Raw genomic sequence first — 22,878 nt, 5'->3', positions numbered from 1 at the left:
CAGCCCCGCCGCCTCCCTCCCGCCCTCCCCGCTTCCCTCTCCTCCTCCTCCTCCTCCTCCTCCTCCTCCCCTTATCGCCCCATGTGTTGTGCGAGGAAGCAGATTTGCTAAAGAGACCCACTTGCGAAAGAAACGGGAGTAGCATAAGGCGCGGGCAAGCGGCGGCGGCGGCGGCGACGACAGCAGCGGCGGCCGCGGCAGCAGGGAAAAGAGGAGGAGGAGGAGGAGGAGGAGAAAAGGAGGAGGAGGAGGAGGAGGAGGAAAGGGGAGCGAGAGCCGGAGTAGCCGCAGCCGCGGAGGAAAAAGGAGGAGGAGGAAAGGAAAGAGGCGAGGAAAAAGGAAAGAAAGAAGAACCCGGAGGAGGAGAAAGAAAAGAGAAGAAGAAGAAGAAGAAGAAGATTAAGGGAAGCAGCCGACGGCGAAAGAGGAGCCAAGCCGAGCGCCGGAGTGAAGACGCCGGGAGAGACTTCCGATTTTGGGGAAGGGAGAGAGGAAGAGGGGGTGCGTGTGTGTATGTGTGTGCCTGGGAGCGCGCGCGGGTGCCTGAGCGCGTGGAGGGTGCGTGTGTGAGTGGGAGTGCGCGCGCGTGTGGTTTTTGTTTGGTTCCTTCTACCACCCCCACCCCCCTCCCACCCCCGTCTCCCTCTCGCTCCCTCTCTCTCCTCCTCCTCCTCCTCCTCCTCCTCCTCCTCCTCCTCCTCCTTCACTTCCCCCGGTTGATGTTTCTACAGCTTCGCCAAACTCCGAGCGGGGCATCTGATCGAAACCCCGCCAGGAGCAGGAGCCAGGCCGGGTCCGCGGGCCGGCTTGCCGAGCGTGGGATCGTTCTGGGCTCGCCTGCGCCTCCTGCGAGCTGCTGCTACGGGCTTTTGCCCGGCTTGCTTTCCATGGCTTTTCTGAATGGCTGACTGCGGGCTTGGCTGGATCTGGCCCCCAGACCCCCGCCTCTCTTCTTGCAACTCGGGTCGGCTTCAAGAGAGAGAGGGAGGGAGAGATCTTTGAAGGGAACCGCTCGCTCTCTCTCTCTCTCTCTCTCTCTCTCTCCCCCCAGCCGTCCCCCTTTTGTCATTTTTTTTTTACTTTTCTTCCTCTTTTGCTAACAGACAATCGCCTAGCGCCTTCCTTCTCTTCCTTCTCGTCGCCTCTTTTTTTTTTCCTTTTTCCTTTTTTCCCCCCTCTCGTCCGCTTTCCCCCTTTCCTTCCTCAATCCACTTTCGGGTGCCTGCCTGCCGCGTGCTTGCGTGTGTGCTTCCCGCATTTATTTACTCTTTTGCAATTGCACGGGGGAGAGCCGTACAAGCTTTTCTACCATCCCCTCCTCCACCGAAGGCATTAAATTAAACTGAACGAAAGGACCAGCAAAGCGGGGGAGGGGGAGAGAAAGAACCCAACGAGCGAGCGAAAGGGGGGGGGGGGTGAGAGAAATCAAAGAAAATCACCGCCGCCGCCGATTACAACGCGCCCCCTTCTACTCCAGAGCAACTTCCAGCCAAGAAAATAAGAATAACTTGCCAACGTGAACTGCGAGAGGAAAAAAAAAAGGCTGGAGGGGGGAGCAAATAAACTAAAATAAAAGTGGACCCCCCCCCTTTCTCTTTAGACCGCCACAGCTCGCTCCGGCTCCAACGGCAGGCGCCACCGGCCGGAGAAGCGGATCCGGCGGCCACAGCAAGCGACGGGGGGGCGCGCGATTTGGCCACGGTGTCCCTTAGATATGGCAATGGTAGTGGGCGCCTGGCGAGACCCGCAGGACGATGTGACCGGCCCGCAAGGAACGCAGCCTTCGCAAGCCCCCCCTGTGCCGGGAGCCCCGACGGGCGCCCCCCACACCCCGCAGACGCCGGGCCAAGGAGGGCCCCCGAGCACCCCGGCTCAAACCAACCCGGGCAGCCAGCCAAATCAAGGGGAGAAGCAGCAGCAGCAGCACATAGAATGCGTGGTGTGCGGGGATAAGTCCAGCGGCAAACACTACGGGCAATTTACGTGTGAAGGCTGCAAGAGTTTCTTCAAGCGCAGCGTCCGGAGGAACCTTAGCTACACGTGCCGCGCGAACCGGAACTGCCCCATTGACCAGCATCACCGCAACCAATGCCAATATTGTCGCCTCAAGAAATGCCTGAAGGTTGGAATGAGACGGGAAGGTATTGGAATTTCATTTGTTTTCCATTTCTCACCCGTCGGCGGGGAGGGCAGTCGAGGCGGGCATAGTAGCCTCCTCCGGATACGCAGGAACCCACCCACCCCCCACCGTGCCCTGAAATCCAGCCTGCGGAGGACTGGCCACTTGGTTTTATTTTATTTTATTTTATTTTTATTATTTTTTTTAAAAAAGTATGTTTTGTTTTGGCGGACAAAGTCGAGGTGCTGGCAGTACTCTTTCTTTCTTTCTTTCTTTCTTTCTTTCTTTCTTTCTTTCTTTCTTTCTTTCTTTCTTTCTTTCTTTCTTTCTTCTTTCTTTCTTTCTTTCTTTCTTTCTTTCTTTCTTTCTTTTTCTTTTTCAAGCCCTGGTCTGGGGCTTGATTGTTCTCCGGAGTGGGAGGAAATGAGGCGAGGAGAGAAAACCGCCCGGAGTTTCTAGATTTGGGGGTGGAAGGAGTAAAATGGCTTTCCTTAGATTCCCCCGACCCTAAGTCCAAAGCAACTTTTCTCTCTTCGCGCTCGCCTCCCGCTTCCCATCCTCCTCGAAATGGGTCGGGGGAGGGGGGAGGGTCTCCCGTAGCCGGGATAGATCCCGAATGGATCCCGGGAAAGGAAAGCAGTTTTTTTTTTTAAAAAAAAAAAGGTTGAAAAGGGGGGGGGTCAGCCTCCCCCAACAGAGGAGAAAGGGGAGCTCCAGGCAATCTCAGCTACGTAAACTTCTTTCTCTTGTTCTCTCTCGTCTCTTCCCCCACCCACCCCGCCGCCGGCACCAGCCTTCTTCCTTTTGGTTCCCGCTCTGTAAATAACCCCTAACCCATAAATAAAATTCCCCGATCGATCGATCCTTTCGGCGGAGCTTTTCCGATCGGGGTTTCCGTTCGGAAATCCGGCAGGCTCCGCTGGGTTATTTCTCGGCTCCCCGCAGTTCCGGAGAGTGTGGCTCCGTCTTCCCCGAGGTCCTTTGGGCCTTCGGAAGATGACAATCAAAAACGCTCCCCATTCTCTCTCTCTCTTCCCCCCCCACCCCCCCACTGCTTACAGATAAGCTCATTTTTGCGTGTCTGCTTCGGAGGCGGCGGAGGGGAGGCGTTGGGAAGACGGACGCGGGGAACCGGGGTGGCTGGCTGGGGAAACGCGAAGCTCTGGAAGGAAAGCAGATCTCGGAAGCGTTGAAAGCCTAAAGGGGTCCAGCAGCGGACGGGGAGAGGGGGGATTTTTATTTTTATTTTTATTCTCCTCCCCCTTTTTTTAAAAAAAAAAATTTTTTGCGCAAGATGGAGCGCCGCGGCGGCGAAGCTCGGGAGAGCGAAAGGCGAGAGAGCCGCGGCTTCTGCTTAATGGCGTAGCGCGGCTGGCTCTCCGCTCTCCCTTGGTTGAATGTTTGGGGGCTGAAAGCCGCTTTCCCACTTGAAGGGGGGGTGGGGGTGGTGGTCTTGAAGGCTTTGGGAAACGTTAGGGGGTCAGGCTGCAGGCAAACCACACACACACACACACACCCGCTTAGCCTGCCTTGATTCGGCTTTCTTTGCGGTGAATCTTTGCTTCTTTCATTTTCTTTCTTTCTTTCTCTCTCTCTCTCTCTCTGTCACCACCACGTAAATTTATGAGCAAAACCAAAGGCCCGCTTTCTGCAGAAGAGAAAATCCCCCCAGCTTTTCAGCAGCCCCCCCCCCCGGTTCCTCTCCTCCCCCCCCCCCCCCGGCTGGGACAACGGAGAAAATACAACAATAGGATCTGGAAGGACCTATGTTTCCTCTCCCTGGCCCGTCGGCACTGTTTATTTTATTGTCTTTATTTTGCTTTCTTTTTCCTCCGGCCTCTTTTCAGAAAAGAGGGAGTGGAAAGCCGCGCTGGAGATGGTTTGATCTTTCTTTCTTTCTTTCTTTCTTTCTTTCTTTCTTTCTTTCTTTCTTTCTTTCTTTCTTTCTTTCTTTCTTTCTTTCTTTCTTTCTTTCTTTCTTTCTTTCTTTCTTTCTTTCTTTCCCTATCTATCTTTCCGCCTTTCGGCCTGGCTGATTTCCCCCCCTCCCTTTGTAGAGGTTTGGTTTTTGTTTTATTGTTGTTGTTATTATTATTATTATTTTTTAAAAAAATAATGTGCAGGAAAAGGGCTGCTATGAAGGACAAGGCCGAGAATCTTTCAGAAGAAAGGCTGGTTGGAAACCTGGGACAAATTCATGCCAGGCTTCAGTTTCCAAACAGCTTCTGCTGGGATCTTGACGAGGGAGGGGGGTTCATCCCCCCCAAGGCTGAACCCTCAAAATCCGTAGTCCCCCTTCCATGTCCAGATCTCCCCTCCTCCACCACCCCCAACTATCACACAAATATGCGGAAGGTGCAGAAGGGGTCAGTGTCTTGACCTTCCCAGGGTCCCTTTGATTCCCTCCTTCCCCCCCTTCTCTCTCCTGCTGCCCCCTCCCCAGAAAAGCAGCCAGCTGTAGTTCTGAGAGCACCACCACCGTCCCCACCGTCCCCATCCCCTCCAGCCTTCCCTAGCAATGCAGGTATTAATTGCTGTAGTTTCTTTTTTATTCACTGCAGCCGTCCAGAGGGGCAGAATGCCACCCACACAGCCGACCCACGGCCAGTTCGCCTTAACCAACGGAGACCCGCTGAACTGCCATTCGTACCTGTCCGGATATATTTCTCTCTTGCTGCGGGCAGAGCCTTACCCGACCTCTCGCTTCGGCAGCCAGTGCATGCAGCCCAACAACATTATGGGGATCGAGAACATTTGCGAGCTGGCCGCTCGGATGCTTTTCAGCGCGGTGGAGTGGGCTCGGAACATTCCTTTCTTCCCCGACCTGCAGATCACCGACCAGGTAGCCCTCCTGCGGCTCACCTGGAGCGAGTTGTTTGTCCTCAACGCCGCCCAGTGCTCCATGCCTCTTCACGTCGCCCCGCTCTTGGCAGCCGCTGGCCTCCACGCCTCGCCCATGTCCGCCGACCGCGTGGTTGCCTTTATGGACCACATACGCATTTTCCAGGAGCAGGTGGAGAAGCTCAAAGCCCTGCACGTGGACTCGGCGGAATACAGCTGCTTGAAGGCGATTGTCCTCTTCACCTCAGGTAGGCGGTGTGGGGGGCCCCTCTCTGCTAGGTTGGGTGGCTGGGGTGGGGGTTAGGTTGCCACTGCCTTGGGGAGCTCTTCCACTGCTGGTGAGCAGTGGGATTCCAGACCTCAGTAACCAGCCTTCTCCTCACCACCCACCACCGCCACCTTCCTCTTTCCCTTCTTTCTCGATTTTCCTGGAAGAAAGGGGGGGGGAGCTCTCTGGGGCGTTTTGTTGTGAGCTGGTTGGCTTTTGGGGGGCGGGGGGGGGAGAGAGACGGATTAGAGCTGTGGTTTGACTGGGAGGTATGTGTGTCAGCTGTGCAGGCCTAAGGTTAAAGTTTAGAAACTTCTCTTCTTTCTCTTTAGAAGAGAAATATATATAAAAAGAAGCGAGAAACTGTATGTTGCTAAGAATGGGTAAATTGTAGGAGGATGTTTTGTTTTAGTGGAGCCCTTCTGGTTGCTGTGAATAGGAAGTGTTGTGTGTCAATGTGTGGACATTACTCTCTAGAGTTGTCCCACTGAGCTGAGGGAGACTCCTTCTGGCTTTTGTGTCAGTGGACAGAACAGCCCAGCTTCATATTTTGAGACCTTTGAAAGACAGCAAACTCCTAAATGACAATGGTCAGCCCAATGAAAAAGGAACAATAAAGAAACTTGCTTCAAAATAATAACAATAATAATAATAATAATAATAATAATAATAATAATAATAATAATAATAATAATAATAATAATAATAATAATAATAATAATAATAATAATAATAATAATAATAATAAAAGATCGCCAAGCCAGGAGTTAGTCCGCTGAGCTTAATAATAATAACTACCATCATTAACTAAGATAAGCAAACATGATCTGATCCTAGACATGGTTAGAGTAGATAATCTGCCCTGTTAACACGGTTGGCCTACTAACAGTCCCTAAACAATGAGACAGGTTTTGCCTCTCCTTTAGAAAACATGTGAAATGTTAAAATGTAAGGCATGCCTATACGGCATGCATATTTAAAATGCTGTTTCCCAAACCACAGCATACTATTCATTGAATCTTCCTAACCATATTTTTTCATCCGTAACTGCAATAAAATGTAAGGCCACTGTCATTCAGAAATTGCAGAATCTCTCCATTTTAGCAAGTCATAAAAAACAGAAAATATGATGTTTGAACCATCAAACATGGAGGGGGGAGAATTCTAATTAGGGAGAGAATATATTTCTGTGTCAACTTTCTCCTGTGTAAAAATAGTGCTACAGTTATAAAGCAATAATGGAAGGTATGATGAAATCTAATAAGCCGTGGTTCGATCTGGTTGAGTGAGACATCTGAGGTTAACTCTGGAGGTGAAAAATTTCAAATCTTTTAAACTACACGGAGTAATATAATATAATATAATTCGTGAGATCAGGTCTCTTAACGTTTACCTGATAGTCAAGAGAAAGTAGTCGAAGTCACATCTTAAAATTTTTACTTCTTTCCTAAATAATAAATAATCCTGGAAAAATGTTCACTCTGTATAAATGCAGGCAAGGCTTGTGAAATGCTCCTATATAGAAATCAGCATAACTATCAGGAAACTGGCCTAGCTAAGTGTAGTTTATGTGAGAAAATAAAGTCTCACAATTCAGTTTTTGTTGTGTTAAGAGAGATCTGGGGGGAAACCAAGTGCCTTTCTGGACTTTGTCCAAAATTTAGGTCATGACCTGAACTTCCTTTTATATATTATTGCTTTCCATAATTACATTTCCCCCCCCCCCCTTCAAATCTTCGTTCCCCACCCAAATCACTTGAGCTTCAAATGTGGCTGGTTGTCAGAAACAATTCTAGAAATGAAGCCTGTGTGTGTGTTTGTGTGTGTATGTGTATGTGATAGTGTGTTTGTGAAGTTAGTGTCTCTCTCTGTACCTCAGTGTGGTTTAAAAGAGGATGAATTTATTAGGGCTTTCCCTTCAAACTCTACCTTTCTCTTCTCCAAAATTGACTTCAAAGACATTTATCTTCTCCATTTATGATTATGATTGCAATTAGCGCTATTAATATTGTTCCCCTTTCCGGGGAAACACTTCAAGGCACGGTTGCCCTTAAAGTGCAAAATTTATGACTGTTTGCAAAATGCGGATCTGTATGTAAATTGCCTTTCCAAGGTAGATAAAACTTGTTATCTGATTTTGTGGAGTTATAAAAGGAGGAAGGGACAGAAGGGATGCAGGACTGACCAATTCAGATGCCCATATATACACCGCAGGGCCTGGCATGTATTTGAAAGCCCGCAAAGAGGCATCTGATTTTTTTTTCTTTCTTTCTTTCTGTCCTTTTTTTTCCTGGGCCTTTTCTATAGATCCTGGACAGGGATTCATTCTAATGTCTTTCAAAATATGCATGCGTTGGTACATTACCCAATGAGTTAAGACAGCTTTTGATTAAAAGGGCTCTTTCGTTGTATTTTAGCTTGTCAAATGGGGAACCGTACTTATTTTATTTTTATATATTATATGTGGCGAATGTATTTGTGTGTGAGTGTGTGTGTGTGTGTGTGTGTGTGTGTGTGTTAAAGCCAGCAGAGGGGAAGAGGGAGAAAACAGCTCTAATGAAGAGAGAGATCAGATTCTGCTTCGCTGCCCTTGAATAAGCTAAACTGACAAGATCAGTTTTAAAGGACCACTTAAATCACTTTCAAAGATGGAGGAGAAACTGCGGTATCACTTTTAGGGGGAATCACTTCTTTCTTTCTTTCTTTCTTTCTTTCTTTCTTTCTTTCTTTCTTTCTTTCTTGCTTTCTTTCTTTCTTTCTTTCTTTCTTTCTTCTTTCTTTCTTCTTTTCTTCCTTTCTTTTTTTCTGTCTTTCTTTCCTGGTGCTGCAGGGCTCAATTCTCTGGAGCTGAGCAGAGCTAATTTCTAAACCTACCTTCTGTATCATTTATTTTTTCCCAATATGGTTTTTTTGGGGTCGGGTGGGGTGGGGGGAAGGAGAGAGCATACACCTTCCCTTTTCCCAACACCATGCAAAAAAATAAAAAAAATCTCTGCAGGTTTGGGGAGAGGGCAACCAACTCGCCCCCCTGAATTTCAGAATGGAGGGGGCAATTAAGACAGAATCCTCAGCATCCTGGGGGGGGGGGATTCACCACATGCTTAGTGTGCTGTCTTCCTCAATCAAGCACACACAGAGAGAGAGAGAGACAGACAGACCAGCTTTAAACACCAAAAAAAAAAAACCCACCTTGCTTGCTTCAAAACAGGTTTCGATGTTTTGTGCCCAAGAGCAGCTTCAGTCTCCTACAGCTGCAGGGGCAGAAGGGAACTCTGCAAAGGCTGGATTGGGACTGAATTCTGTGTGTGTGTGTGTGTGTGTGTGTGTGTAAGGGTGCAGAGGACTCGGTTGCTGAGCTGAGCTGGAACTAGGATCCAGAGAAAGTCTTAAGGCCTTGGCCTAAAGCTCTTCTATGGGGTGTAAGGTGACCCATTTTGAACTGGGGGGTCCGGGTAAGGTAGCAGCTCGGCGCCTATTTTACTGCAGCGCTGGCTCGGTAATTGGTGGCAAGGATGTGTAAAAGAAAAAAAAAACATGTCTTATTTAACACTGATGGTCCCCCCCTTTTTTTTCTTCCTTTGACACCCCCCCTCCTTTCTTCTAGATGCGTGTGGTCTATCCGACATAGCTCACGTTGAAAGTTTACAAGAGAAGTCCCAGTGCGCTCTGGAGGAGTATGTGAGGAGTCAGTATCCAAACCAGCCCACCCGTTTTGGGAAACTGTTGTTGCGCCTCCCCTCTCTTCGCACCGTCTCTTCCTCGGTCATAGAGCAATTGTTTTTCGTCCGTTTGGTAGGTAAAACACCCATAGAAACCCTTATCAGAGATATGCTACTATCTGGAAGCAGTTTTAACTGGCCGTATATGGCCATCCAGTAAGGAGGGGAAAAAAAGGTGGGGGAAAAAATAATATGTTGGAGAGAGGAAAAAAAAATAATAATTCCACAGATCAGAAAATTGGACAAAGCAAAACAAAACAGGGAAAAAAATTGGAAAATTTGGAACAGAGGAATGGCGAGTGACATTGGGTCTGGCGGTTGTGTAAACGTCCTTCAGTTAAGCGAGGATGTCACACCTTGGCTAAAAGAAGAAAGGAGAATAATTTTAATGGACTATGGATTTTTTTTTAAAAAAAGAGAGACTTGTTCAATGGACTTTTTACACAATGCATTAAAATTCCCTTGTCTTTCACAAGTTACTATTTCTATCTTTCTCTCTCACTTTGTCTTGAACAAAATTATTCCTCTTTCTTTCTTTCTTTCTTTCTTTCTTTCTTTTCTTTCTTTCTTTCTTTCTTTCTTGGGGGTGTTAAAACTTTGAAATGCAATTTCTTGCTAAAAGTGCATTTTTAAACAAGCAAACCTGTAGAAAATTAACATAATGGGAAAAATTCTCTTTCTCCCCCCCCCCCTCTGTCTGTCTCTCTCTTTCTCTCTCCAAATTATTGATTTGTCCAACATTGTCTGTGTACCTATAGGATTTTGTTTTGGTTTTTTTTTTAAAAAAAAAAGAAATCCTGGTTCCAAACCAGTTTTATTCTGTGGTTCTATAATAATTTTGATATAATCTTGGTTTCATTTTTCTTTTCTTTTTAAAGAACTGTGTATCCTTTAAAAAGTATATGTTCTGAAAGAATTAAAACTGTCTTGGAAAGGTTTCTGAGAAGAACATAAAATTGGGAATAAAGACACCCCCCCCACCCCAAAATAATTCTAGAAAGATGGAAGCGCACTTAAATCCGGTCAGCCAAAAATTTAGCTTCAAGCTACAACAACTATAATTATAGCTTTTTTTTTAAAGTGAACCACGATCAACCTGCCTCTAACCTGTCTGCTGGGAGATGTATGTGTATATATATGTGTGTGTGTGTGTGTGCGTTATGTATATACAATGCACACACATATATACACACAAAAACAGATAAATGCATATATGGCAAAATATGGATTTTGGAAGGGAATTGGGTATTTTTTGGAGGAAGATTATGTGTCCAAGACACAAGATGGTTTTGGTAAAAACATGCATACATATATGTACACAGAAAATCACAGAGAGACTCATCACGAAGTTACCTTTTTTGTAATATGAATGAAATTGGGTTCCGCCTAGTTGTCCTAAATTGTTTCCGAGTTCCTCTATCTGTTTGTATATTTGCAAGCTCTTTGTATTATAATACTTGTTGATATTTTCCCTTTTTTTAAAGAAAAAGAAAAAACCCATTGAATTCAGCATGACAAAAAAAATAACACTACTGTTGGCACTTATAGATAATGTGGTTGATTCAGTACCTTAGAGTTTACAGTTTTTTGTGTTTTAAAGAAAAAAAAACTGAAGGTTTTTTTTTAAGTGCAACATTTCTGTATACTGTAAAAGTTATAATAACTGAAAACTGTTTGGTCCAGTCTTTGTGTGTTATATTCCAAGGAAAAAAATTGAAAGTATTCAGAAATTAAAATATTATTTGATATCTGACCATTTGTACGACTCTCCTAACTGTCCTGGTGGGGAAGTAAGCGTTTGTGGGTGTTTTGTGTGTGCCACTGTTTTTCTTCTCTTTATATACTTCAGATTACTTAGACCTTGTCAAAAATCAGTGTTACAAGGGAATTTGGACCACAGTTCTATTTTAATTTGCAGAATGGAAGGAAATATTGGTGGTGGCAGGGCAGGCAGGGAGATTCAGCTCTGCCAGTCAGATTTTATTTCCCCCCCCCAAAAGAAAACAAAAAGTGAATTTCCCAAGGTATTGCCTGGAGCATATTTGGCTTCCCCACTCCATCTTTTTTTTTTTTTTTGGTAATCACAAATAATTTAATTTCAAAGAATGGGTAAGGAAGAAAGTTACTGCTCCCCCTTAAGTGTAGGAGTAGAAAATGTCACTCTAGATTATGCTTTATTATTTAATTGAGAAATATCACAATATTAGGATTGATGTGAATTGTATAACTAATGGGATCCAGTTGAAGCGATGATGGCTGCATTGTCTTGAGTTGTTTGTGGTCATTTTAAGGTGCAAAATTGTTCTTCCAATGGACAGAATATTTGTATAGGTTTAACTTCTCCTCCCCCCCTTTTTTTGGTAAGGAAAAGAGAAAGGTGTAACATGTTAAAACCATGTAGAAGGGTCTGAAAAACAGGGTACTTGAGGATACCCCTTAACTCCAGTGTGAGCATTGAACTTAATGGGATGTATTTCAAAAAAAGAAGAAGGCGGCGGCTTTCCTTCTATGGCTCTATGGCCTTTTGAACCAGCCTGGCAAATTTTCTGCTTGGTTAGGCCTCTAGTTCTAATATCAACCCCCCCCCCCCGCCCACCCCCACCCTGCCTGATTCCCTTCCTTCCCTTCTGATCCAATGTCCTTGAAGAGCTCGCTGTCTCTTTTTCTTTCTTTTTTCCATATTGTTGTGGTGGATGGCATTTCTTTGTGTGTGAATCTGAAGGGGGCAGCTGGTGAACTGTTTTCTAAGATCCTCCCATTCTAAAACCTTTGCTGTTTTGGAGAAAGATTGGGGCTACTTTGGTGGTATTTTTAGTAAAGGGAGCTGGTGCGGAGCATCATTTTCAGAAGCTAGGCTTTGTTGCATTCCTCGATGATCTGGTGCCCGGGTTTTTTTGTGTTGTTTTTTTTTTTGCTTTCTCACCCATCACACCATGCCAAAAAGTCTTCTTCTTGGCCTTCTCTAACTGAAGAAGGGAGAAGACACTCCCCCCTCCCTGACTTGGGGCAACCCCACACAAAGTGTTTGTTGTCTTTTTTTTCCTCCCAAGGTCTGTGAGGAGGTTTTGGAGGTTGTAGACCCTCTGGCCATCACCTCTCCAAGGTCAGTTTTAAGACCAGTTGTTGGACCGAAAGAGGCAAGGAAGAAGGGCCCGTGGCAGGCCAAATCTCTTCTCCAATTAGAACATCTCTTCTGACTCCAGGTCCCACCAATAAGAAGCTTCTAAGGTGGATCCGCCTCTGTTTTGACCCACTCTGGAGCAAGGGCATTTAGGGCAGTTTAAGGAAAGTTTTCCTTAGCTTGCTGGCTTTGGGGCAAAAGCCAGACACCACCACCCCCCAGTGTCCAAGAACTGACCTAAACAGTGGAGAGAGTTGGGTAGAGATTTTCTTAAGGAGTTAAAGGGTAGGGGGGGGCGTTTGAAATTGAGGACAGCTTTTTAAAAGGTCTGGCAAACTTTCTCTGCCCCCCAACCCATCCCTCACGGTTCTTTTGAACCCCTGTTTGACACGAAGGGGAAAATGAAGGCAGCAATTCTCCACTTTGAAAAGGAGCGAGCAAGAAGCAAAGGGTAGAAGCAGCTTTAAACAGGATGCTTTAAAGCATCTCTATCTTCCTCCTCCTCCTCCTCCTCCGTAGCATAGATCAGGAACAAGAAACCCTAATTTCCCACTTGTTCTTCCTCCCCACGCCCCCACATTCGGATCCCCCTTCCCTTTGGCCTCATCCAATAGTTCACCGCACAAAGGAGGGGAGGGGGCGAGGCCGAGACAGCTCAGTATCCCCTCCTGCTAAAGCGGAAAGGTCAGGGGAGGGGGGGGGGGAAAGCCGCCTTGCCCAAGCCTCGAAGCCTTTCAAAGGCGCCTTCGGGCAACTTGACCTCGTAAAAGCAAGAGCCGGGGCGCTAGGAGCGTCCTTTCAGGAGCCGGGCTTGGTGTGTGTGTGTGGGGGGGGGGGGAGAATCTCGTAGTAGTGGCAAGCGAAACGGAGTGGTGCGAAACACCCTGCCGTGGAAAGTGCCTCAACATGGCGTCTCCTGTCCCCAAGGGCCTTGCCGAGAAAGAACCGGAGGTCTGCTAAGGAAGCCGGCGAGGAGATAGAGCCGCTGGTCTGGCGTGGCGAAAAGGAAAGTCCAGCCTTCTCTCCCACCCACCACCCACCCACCCCATCCTGGTCCAAAGGAGGCCGGGACTTTCCCCTTCCCCCGCGGGGATGGGCAACAAAGCTGGGAGCTGCCGGCACTTTCCAGCCAACTCAGAAGAGCCCAGGCCAGGCCAGGCCAGTGAAGATGGGGGCTGTTGCACGCTCCCTCGCTTGCTTGGGATGGGAAAGGGGCTGGGGGCCTTCCTTTTTCATCCTTAGGAGCACTCCGCTGCTGGAGAGCCGGGCTTTCCCAATTTGGGAAGGCGCGAATAGCCAAAGGCACCAGCAACACCATCCCAGCGACCAAGCGGGGTCGGCGGGAGGGGTGGTGTGTGTGTGTGTGTGTGTGTTGCGCTTTTAGGGATGCCCCTGGCTCTTCTCCTCGGTGACTTACTCCTTTATTGCTTTGGTTATTTCGGGGGGTCCCCGGAAAGAAATCCCGGCTGAGGCTGTCTTTGCTCCGCTGAATCTCAAAAAAACAAAAAACAAAAAACAGGCTGAATTTACGCGGTTTTGAAATTCGGAGCCTTGGTTTTCTTACTCCGGGCACCACCCGGATGAAAGAGGAGGAAGCAACTAGCCGGGTCCGTCTGAAGGAAACGTGTCTTTCTCTCCTTCCCCATCCCCATCGATCGACACATTCTCTCCCTCCCCCCCCCACCACCCCTCCACCACCCCACCCCTTGCCCACCGTTTTTTCCAAATATTTCGCATCTTCTCTCTTTAGGTTTCTGCGGGATTCTACGCCTCTGGGCTGGGCGGGCTTCGGCATTTTGTAGCTTTCGATGGGAGGGCAAGAAGGATTGCCTTCAAGAAAGGGGGGGCTGGCGAGAAGCTGGACCCTGGGCCTTGGGGTGGTGGCTTTTTTTTAGGAAGGAGTGGGCACAGGAGGGTCAGGACCCCCGCCTTGCAAAGAAAGGGAGTTTTAGCTCAAGGCAGTGGTGTGTTTAAAACAAAACAAAAATCCCCAAATGCCCAGGGTCGGGGATGGAGTGGGGGGGCTGGGGGGGCGGCTGTTGATGATATCCCCGTCTCTGAAGGAAAGATGCTCATTAGAAGGGTGCGGGACCTGTGTACTGTCTTCAGAGAGAAGAATGAGGCTGGTGCCTTACTTCCTCAGAGGCTGGGCTGCCCCCCCCCCCGCCCCGCCCAGCCCAAAACTGGGCAGCAGAACCAGCCCCCCCACCACTACCACCCTCCGTTTAAACCAGACGATTCTCCTCAAATATTTTTTTTTCTCTGTCCTCCCACGCCAGCCCCACGCCACCCCAACCAGGACTGTTAAACTTCTCCCAGTCCAGATGTCCAGTGCAAGGCAGAGAAAAGGTCCTTTGGGAAACTCTTAGGCCTGGTTTTTCCTCTCGCTGCGCCCCCTCCCACACCTCTCCCCCCCCCCTCCCCAGAAATCTTCTCCCTTGCAAATGTAAGAGTAATCGTGTGTGCGTGGAACACCTTTTCCCTTAGTGTTATTCTAGCGGAAGGCAGGCCGTTTGGCGTTGGTGGGAGAGATTTATTTAGAGGTAAATAAAGGTGATTTTTGCTGGCGAGGGTGAGACCCTTAGCGGAAGATCTCTGTGTGACGGGGGGGGGGGGAAGAGAGAGCAAGTTGGGGGGAAGGATGCTCTTCCCTTCCCCATTTCCCCAAAGGGGGAAGGAAAACCGAATACCCAGAAGAATGCTGGGGGGGGGGGAAAGCAGTTTTGAGATCCAGCGCCCAGCCAGACCAGGCCAGGCCTCTTGAATAAACAGCTCGTATCCTGATTGTAAATAACTTTCTGCTTAAGGAGGTGACAAAGCTGGACTGGCCGGCAACTTGCAGCCAAGGTCGGAGAGGGAACGTCCTGTCTTTGCAGGGGACTGGGTGGAGGGGAGCGAGGGGGGATCTCCGCCCCCCTCTCAGTCTCCTGCAAGAGATGAGGCGTAACCCCATCTCTTTTTTTAGATCTCCCCTTAATACAAAGCAGTTTTTTTTTCCCTCCGTTGGTTGTCTGTCATCTCGGCTCGTGCCTGGCCGAGTTATAAATCCTTTGGCCCTTTTGATAACGCGGTTGCAGTTAGCAGCATCTCGGCCCAGCTCAATTGTAAAACTGCCTCATTTAATACACCAGATGTGCCATTAAAACGTTATATATTTATACAGTGAGGGCATGAAAGAGAGAAAGACAGAATTCTCTCTTTTTGCCTCTTCCCCCATAACAACAACAACAACAACAACAACAACAACAACAACAACAACAACAACAATAATAATAATAATAATAATAATAATAATAATAATAATAATAATAATAATCAGCATGTTTATAGTATTAATACAATGGAGAAATAGATTGCAGTACAAGGAAGGAACGATCTTCTATAAGAAGATCCCAATTGAAAGAGGTTGAGTTAAAAGCAGGTATTTCAGAATTTGGGATGTAAAAAAAGGGTCTATGTGTCCGTGCCTGTGTGTGTGTGTGTGTGTGTGTGTGTGTGTGTGTGTGTGTGTGAGAGAGAGAGAGAGAGAGAGAGAGAGAGAGAGAGAGAGAGAGAGAGAGAGAGAGAGAGAGAGAGAGAGAGAGAGAGAGAGAGAGAGAGAGAGAGAGAATAAATGTATGTATGTTGGAGATCACATATTTTCACCCAGGAAAGAAGTTTTCAGCTGTAGTGACTTGAAGGAGATAGATTAATATAGTAAGGCACTAAGATAATATTATCTAATATTATATTACAATATGAGTCTTATGATTAAGCGTGTCGGTTTTTGTTCTTGGGGCACAGATAATTATCCAAACAATGCTACTTAAATAACCCTTTAAGAGAAAAAAAAAATGTGGTGGGGGGGCGGAGGAGAAGAAACAAGATGATTTTAAGGTAGCATCCAGCCTTCAGAGGGAAGATCTCCAGCCCATTGACTGCAGCAGGAGATAGCTCTTCTCAGGGCATGGGGTGGAGGAGAAAGACACCAGAAGGCGTGGGGACTTTTTCTCCTGTGTCAACATCCACAGGGCCTTCCAATCTTTTGTTTCCTTTCCCCTTCTTCTTTTTCCAGTGGGGGAGAAGTCTCCAGGTGGGCAACCACGGGCGGATCAAGTTAGCACCAATTTGGATCAAACTCCCCCCCCCCCTGTTCATTTTGGTTGACAGGGCAGGTGGGAAGGGTGGCTGAACTCCCAATAAGGTGTCCTTCTCAGCTTTATTAGGCTTGGGCAGTGTACTAATGAGTGCCCCCCTTCCCCCCAAAAAAAACCTGTCAGTCCTATTAATTTTATTTTCTTTCTCTTCCCATTCTTCTCTTCCACAAATCTGGAAGGAAGCTTGAAGGAACGGAGCAGATAGAAAGGCTTCTTTTAACAGAACGAAATGGCAGTGGGTGGTCCCACAAGCATAAGGGGGCAAAAATCACCACCATCCTGTTTCTTTTAGGAATTAGAAACTTGGAGCTGGAATCCCAAAGGTGCTTTTTCCAAAGGGCAGTTGGACTTTCTTGGTTTTTTTTGTTTGTTTTCAAACCTCTCCCTTCTCATTCAAGAAGCTCTTTCCATTTCTTCAGGACTTTCTTGAATGAGGAGCGAAAGGTCTTCGAGGAAAAACCAAGGAAAGTCCAGTTGCCTTTTTTTTGGAGGGGGGGGGGAAAGCGCCTTTGGGACAACCCTGACCGGGATGAGTGAGAATCTCCATAGACATTTTGAACTGGGATATTAGTCTTCTGGGCCTATATCCTCTTACGTTAGGAGCAATCCTAAGTAACCCTATTTATTACTGCCATCTCAATTCGATCCCTTTCCAAAACCAAACAGGCCCACCCCAGTGAAGAGAGGCGCAGAGGTGGACGCAGGAGCGGATCCCTGTGGATTTTTTTTTCTTCTTCTTCTTCTTCCCTTGTGGACTGGAATGATTTCTTGTGGATTGGGCCCCAAGCCCCGGAAGCAGGAGAGGAATCCTGCCTACCTGTCTCCCAAGCCACTTTCCAACAGCATCTGAAGGCAAAATGGAAAGAGAATAAAACCAGTTGAATCAAAAGGCTTATTCCTTCCCCCCCCCCACCAACATCCCACATAATAAGCCCTGGCGGGGCGGGGGGGGGGAGGAATTGTGCTGCTCGTTTCTCCTTAGCTGTTTATTTTCTTGGGGGGGGGTAAAATACGGGGATGAGGAAGGAAGGAAGGAAGGAAGGAAGGAAGGAAGGAAGGAAGGAAGGAAAAGAAAAAAAGGAAGGAAGGAAGGAAGGAAGAAAAAGAGAAAGAAAGAGAAAGAAAGAAAGAAAGAAAGAAAGAAAGAAAGAAAGAAAGAAAGAAAGAAAGAAAAGAAAGAAAGAAAATCCCCGTTACAGATTTCTGGAGCTCGCTTTTGTCTTGATTTCTTTCCTTGACTTCAGGCTGAGGGTCGCCGGAAAGAGGCCGATCCCTGCGGTCCCTCCTTCCAAACATCTTCCTGTTTACCTGTTTTTCACACAACTTTGCTGCTGACCCTTAGGATTTTTATTTATTTATTTATTTTACTTGGAGGAGGAGGAGGAGGAGGCTAGAATTGGAGTTTAACAGCTCGGGGTGTGTGTGTGTGTGTGTGTGTGTGGGAGCGAGCTCCGTTGAGGCGGATCGAAGCCAGAGCCTCATCAGAGAAAGAAGCAAGAGAAATGGGAATTACTCCGCAAAGGACGCGCGCTTGCCGCTGTCAAAGGGAGCGCCCCAAGGCTGCCGTCGGACTTGTGCAGCGGGGTCTTTGCGGTTCTTCCCTCACGGTGCTTGGGTCTCCTCTCTGGGCTCCCCGGAGCGAAGAAGGGTTCGGTTAACTGCTTCGACCAAGTCTGGCGAGGCCGGCTGGGTTTCTGCTCTTGTTGGGGGGGGGGGGAAAACCTCAAGCTAGAAGGAGGCTTCCTCCTCCTCCGTCTCAGCTCCTTCGCCTCTTCTGCACACTAATTGAACTTGTAACCTCGGAGAAGCCCCGTCTCGCTCTCCTCGCCTCCCCCCTCTCCTCCTCCTCCTCCTCCCCCCCCCCCAGCTTTAATAAAAGTCCATTAAAAACGCTTCAAAGGAAAGTGAATATTTACTACCTCCGGATTCTCCGTGTTGCTACGGAGCCCCCACGACACCCCGAGTCGCTTCCAAACGCGGGAAGGACCGACCGGACGGGAAGACAACTTGGTCGACAAATAACCAAGGCTGCTTTGCCTTTGTGTCCACAGTACAAACCAAACGAAAATAAAATCATTAGAGCGAGACTGTAGGGGTTGAATGTGAAATAAAATCAGCGGGAACCCCCCCCCCCTTTTCTTTTTTTCTTTTTCTTTTTCTTTTTGTTTGAAGTACACGTGAGAGTAAAGGTTTGAGCGTAAAGCTTTTCCTTCCAGATCTGCTCTTTTTTCTAACCTCGAATTAAGACTTGATAGCGCTCGGGATGTTTTCTACCTTGCCTGGGGAGTCTCTCTTTCTCTTCCCACCCACCCACCCACCCCCGCCCCAGCCCTTTCTGGATCCTTCTCGTGATGCTTTTCCTTCGCTCCCCAGGCTGCGGATTAACTAACCCCCTTCTTCACATTTCCGGGCTCTCAAGACCGTAATGCTACTTTCCGGGTCGTGTCCAAAAGAAGTCTTTTGCCCTTCCCCAAATCCTCAATTAAATCCTTTTTGGAATCCAGACTGGAGATTGGCCTGATCCCGCTTTGATGTTCTTCAGCGGCCGGCTTTACCACCCCTGAGGAGCCAAGAGGTGTTCCGTACGGCAGGCTTAGTGGGAAGAGGCCACCTGAGGCGGTAGGGCAAAACTTCAGTAGGGCAAAACGTCAGTCGGGAAGGTAAATCCCTTGCTGGAAGTGGGATGGGCTGTTTCCTTGGCAAAACACTGGGAATCTGTGGGAGGAGGATCGGTCCTCTGGGGTCCTCAGCTACAAGCAAGGATCTTAGATCTCAGATTGGAGCCCTCCGCCTGAAGAGGGGGGATTGTAAAGCCCACTAGATTCCCTTGTGTTGTATCATAAGATCGAAGCCTGGATCCTTCCTGTAAACGGTGGATAGTAGTGTCTGTCTATGAACCTTTGTGTGCCTGTATGTGTGTGGTGGACCGAGTATATACAATATAGTTATCCTCATCACCATCTTTGTCCGGCCGCCTAGCTCTCCCCTCTTTTATATATCTCTATATTCATAATTATTTTTCTTCAGAAATAGATGATCAGCCATCTCTGCTCTTCAACCGGGAATGTTATCTCCACCCTTTTAAAGTTCCCTACTGGACCGTCTGTGTGTGTTTCAACCTTTTTTGAACTCAACCTTTTTTAAAAAAAAAATGCTTCCCCTGCTACTACTTTATCATGAGGTATTAAGCAAAATATTTTTTATTTTATTTTAATTCCATTTATATCCTGCCCTTTTCCGAAGACTCAGGGCGGCTTACAAGCTTAGCAGTCCCTTGTTTTGTATCATTTCTCTTCTCTGCAACATTCCAACATACTGTGTGTGCGCGCGCACACACACACACACACCACTTTTTAAATGGTAGATATTAGAAAGCCAGTTGGTGTAGTGGTTGAAGTATCCAGTTTGAGCCAGTCCTTCTGTCCTAGTCCAAGGAAGAAGACAATGTCAAATCACTTTTGGGGAAATCTTGTCAACAAAAGTGCAAGGTCTTGTCCAAGCAGTCACCAAGAGTCCATATGGACTGCAAAGCGAAGGAAGGAAGGAAGGAAGGAAGGGAGGGAGGGAGGGAGGGAGGGAGGAAGGAAGGAAGGAAGGAAGGAAGGAAGGAAGGAAGGAAGGAAGGAAGGAAGCTTTGAACTTATCTTGCACTGGTTTGATATGGTCTCTCTTTCTCATTTTAATTATAAAAGTAAGACCTCAGATTCACTGCCTTTTAGAAAGTGGCTGTCTTTTACAAAGCCCCCCCCCCTTCTCTTCGAGAAATTTCATTGAGTTGTCTCCTGTACTGTGGTTGTCAGTGATCTTTGTTCCTTGAAATAAAGGGCTTTTTAAATGGACTTCTGGCTCCCAGCTTGTTCACTTCTTCCCAAAGGTTAGAAAATTCTGCCATCTACCAGCTATTCTAAGTACTGTCGCTCTCGTAGACCTCCAAAGACCTTGGCACCCACCCACCCCCCAGCTTCAAGGGATAGGCCAAGGGGTAGCTAAGAAAAGTGGATTGGGAGTGGAATCAGACGGACCGGTTTGGACTAAAGGGAGGGGGGGGGGGTTTGTCAGATTTGCATTATTCTGGTTTCAATAAAGAAGAAGAAGAAGAAGAAGAGAGAGAGAGACCAAATAAAGGGGGAAAGGCTGGGGAGGTAGAAGAAAAATCAATTGCTTTCTAGAAAATAACCAGGTTGCTTCTGGCCACCACCTATCCAAGCCATCTTTATAACCAAATTTAGCCCTTTGGAGGGGGGGGGGGCGGCGGCAGGAGAGGAGAGAGAAACTGCGAACCTCTTTGATTTGAGAGGCGTTCACCTGAACAGAGAAGGAGATTGTGCACAGGTGCCAATTAATCGCCTTAAAGAAATGCTTCCCCTATGAAAGGTCACACAGGTTGAAGGGGCAGTGCCCAGTGGCACCCCTGCCGATTCTGGTGCCTAGGATAAACTGAAGTACGGATTGTTGGTACAGGGCTGGATTCTGCAACAGATCTGGACGGAGAGCTTCTCTCTAGATATCTCAGAGATAAGTCCTACAGCTTCCTGCCTCTCCTCCTAATGAAACAACCGGGGTGTGTGTGTGTGTGTGTGTGTGTGTGTGGATTAATCTAGGATGGGGTAAACAGTATGGGCTCTTTTCCATGTTAATGGTCCAAACGCATTCCTGGGCTTCTATTTAATTTTTTTCCCCTTTTTAAGTCTCAAGTAGACCTTCTGCTCTGCATTCCATTGAAGTTCTGGGACAAGCACCAAACAGATCTCTCAGATTTGAAACCTGGCCATTCCTGATCTGGGACAGCATTTGGAAACCATCTTTCTAACCTAGAGTTTATTCCTCCCTGCCTTTCCCTTCTCCTCCTCGTCTCCTAGCTGGCCTTCTCCTCAGCTGGTGGGGTTGGGTTAGATGGTGAAGCCTTGGGCCTCCAGAGACAAAAGCAGAACCACTTCAAACACAAAACACACACACACACACACAAGCTAAGGTTGCCTTGCTTTTATCACCCGTGGGCTTGGCTATACAGAAAGCAATTCTGTTATGCACACTGAACTGGAGGCAATGCCCATCAGTGAAGCTCATGGGAAGGACACGTGTGTGAGAACAGTACAAGGCAAAAGGCCTCCAGACAAAGATAAATGGATAGACAGACAGATCGATTTTCCTGGCCCTCAAGGATTGGATTTCAAGTAATTCAGGACCCACAATACCTACGCACTTGACTTAAGCATAACGTTGCTTTACTCTTTGAAGAGGGGGAAAAAAGATGAATATGCAGATACATTTCCAGGGGGCCATTTTATAGACGCTTGATTTTAGGAGGATTTACCCCAGGTAAGAGTGCACTGACCAACCCGTAAACTGGGCTGGGACATCCTGGAAAGTTTCTCACGGAATAGATCTTGGATTATCTGACCTGCTTTCTTAGGTAGCAACGTTTGAGGGAAGAGAAAGCTCACGGAATCGATCAAATCAATGTGCAGGTCAGTGGGAAGAGAGAGGAGATCTACCAGGGCCCATTGGCTTCTTTCTGATACCTTTTCCAATGGGTCGACACTGAGCAACACAATTGCTCCTCAGACTGCCCATTCTCTCTCCAGAGTCTTAACTACTCCACGTTATTAATACAGTAGTTATGATCAGAACTTCACATTTAGGATTCCTAAGATGTTCTTCTCCCTTTTGGCACCCTTGCAACCCCAGGTGTCCATCTTTCCAAAACAGGAAGGCTTGTTGCTAGAATAAATTTGAGCTCCAGGAATTAAAAATATTTTTTTAAAAAAACAAAACAAAACAAAAAAATGGGCTGAGTTGCTTAGTTTGAAAAGCCCTATTTTTTGCAGCAGCTTCTGAGATGGCCTCCTTCTGCCGGAAGATGTAAAATGTTGTAGGGAAAATTCGGCAAAATGATTGTGGATGGGGGAGGGGGGATACATCTGGGCCTGGATCGTAGGATTCCTGATGTTCAGATCGGAAGGAGCCAGGAGCCGAGAAACTGGGGCGAAAACTTTAGAAAACCCGGGCCTTATGAGGAGAAGCAGGTTTTTCAAGCAAACCCAGGGTTTCAGCTCTTGTTCTGCGAGTTGAATCCCAAGAAATTCCACCGTCCCTATATTTTTTTTTTAGAACAGCTCGGGGAAAACTGTGGTCGAAATAAAACTCCCCAGTCATACCAAATCCTCAAAAACAAAAGAATAACAAAAGGGGGGGGGAAAGGAACCCACGCTAGAGGAAATGGTGTGGATGGGGCGAGGGAGCTGAGCGTTCCCTACAGAGATCCTAGTTTTAAACCTTCTGATTAAGAGGTAATGGATCCTAAAGGCATTTCTTTAAGAAGAGGCACGGCTCCCTGCCTTAATGCCGCTTAATAGGCCGCTGAATAGGGCCGGGATGCTTCGGAAATCTCTGCAGAGGAAGAAAAAGAAATCTTATAACACGATCAGGTTATGTATATGTATATGTATATGTATATGTATATGTATATGTATATGTATATGTATATGTATATGTATATGTATATGTATATGTATATGTATATGTATATGTATATGTATATGTATATGTATGTTAAGTATTTGTCAAGGCTTATGTATATGTGCTGTATATGTTGCACAAATTTTTGGATTGCTAACAAAGAATTAAATGGAGATTTGGCCCATATTTGGGCCGGCAAGGTGTTCAAAAACACT

General features: G+C 47.1%; 1 protein-coding gene across 2 annotated transcripts; it reads left to right on the top strand.

Annotated features, from left to right (window-relative positions):
- Positions 1-241: 241 nt before the first annotated feature.
- Positions 242-10,646, top strand: NR2F2 (nuclear receptor subfamily 2 group F member 2). 2 transcript variants are annotated; one of them, XM_081337546.1, is made up of 3 exons: positions 242-2,141; positions 4,681-5,208; positions 8,833-10,646. In XM_081337546.1, exons 1-3 carry the CDS (start codon positions 1,715-1,717, stop codon positions 9,105-9,107), a joined length of 1,230 nt encoding a protein of 409 aa, XP_081193672.1. In that variant the 5' UTR covers positions 242-1,714; the 3' UTR covers positions 9,108-10,646. The 2 variants fall into 2 exon arrangements, with proteins under 2 accessions (XP_081193672.1, XP_081193671.1); XM_081337545.1 differs by having other exon boundaries at positions 4,660-5,208.
- Positions 10,647-22,878: the final 12,232 nt, after the last annotated feature.

The sequence above is a fragment of the Vipera berus genome (genome assembly GCF_964194415.1).
Source record: "Vipera berus genome assembly, chromosome: 12".
In the NCBI taxonomy this organism is placed as follows: domain Eukaryota; kingdom Metazoa; phylum Chordata; class Lepidosauria; order Squamata; family Viperidae; genus Vipera; species Vipera berus.
Note: the sequence above shows the minus strand (reverse complement) of the source record. Positions and strands in the feature narration are given on the sequence as shown.

Coding starts and splice junctions, on each gene's coding strand:
- NR2F2 (XM_081337545.1), top strand. CDS start 1,715: ATGGCAATGGTAGTGGGCGCCTGGCGAGACCCGCAGGACGATGTGACC. Junction 2,142..4,659: donor GGTTGGAATGAGACGGGAAG/GTATTGGAATTT, acceptor TAATTGCTGTAG/TTTCTTTTTTATTCACTGCA. Junction 5,209..8,832: donor GATTGTCCTCTTCACCTCAG/GTAGGCGGTGTG, acceptor CCTTTCTTCTAG/ATGCGTGTGGTCTATCCGAC.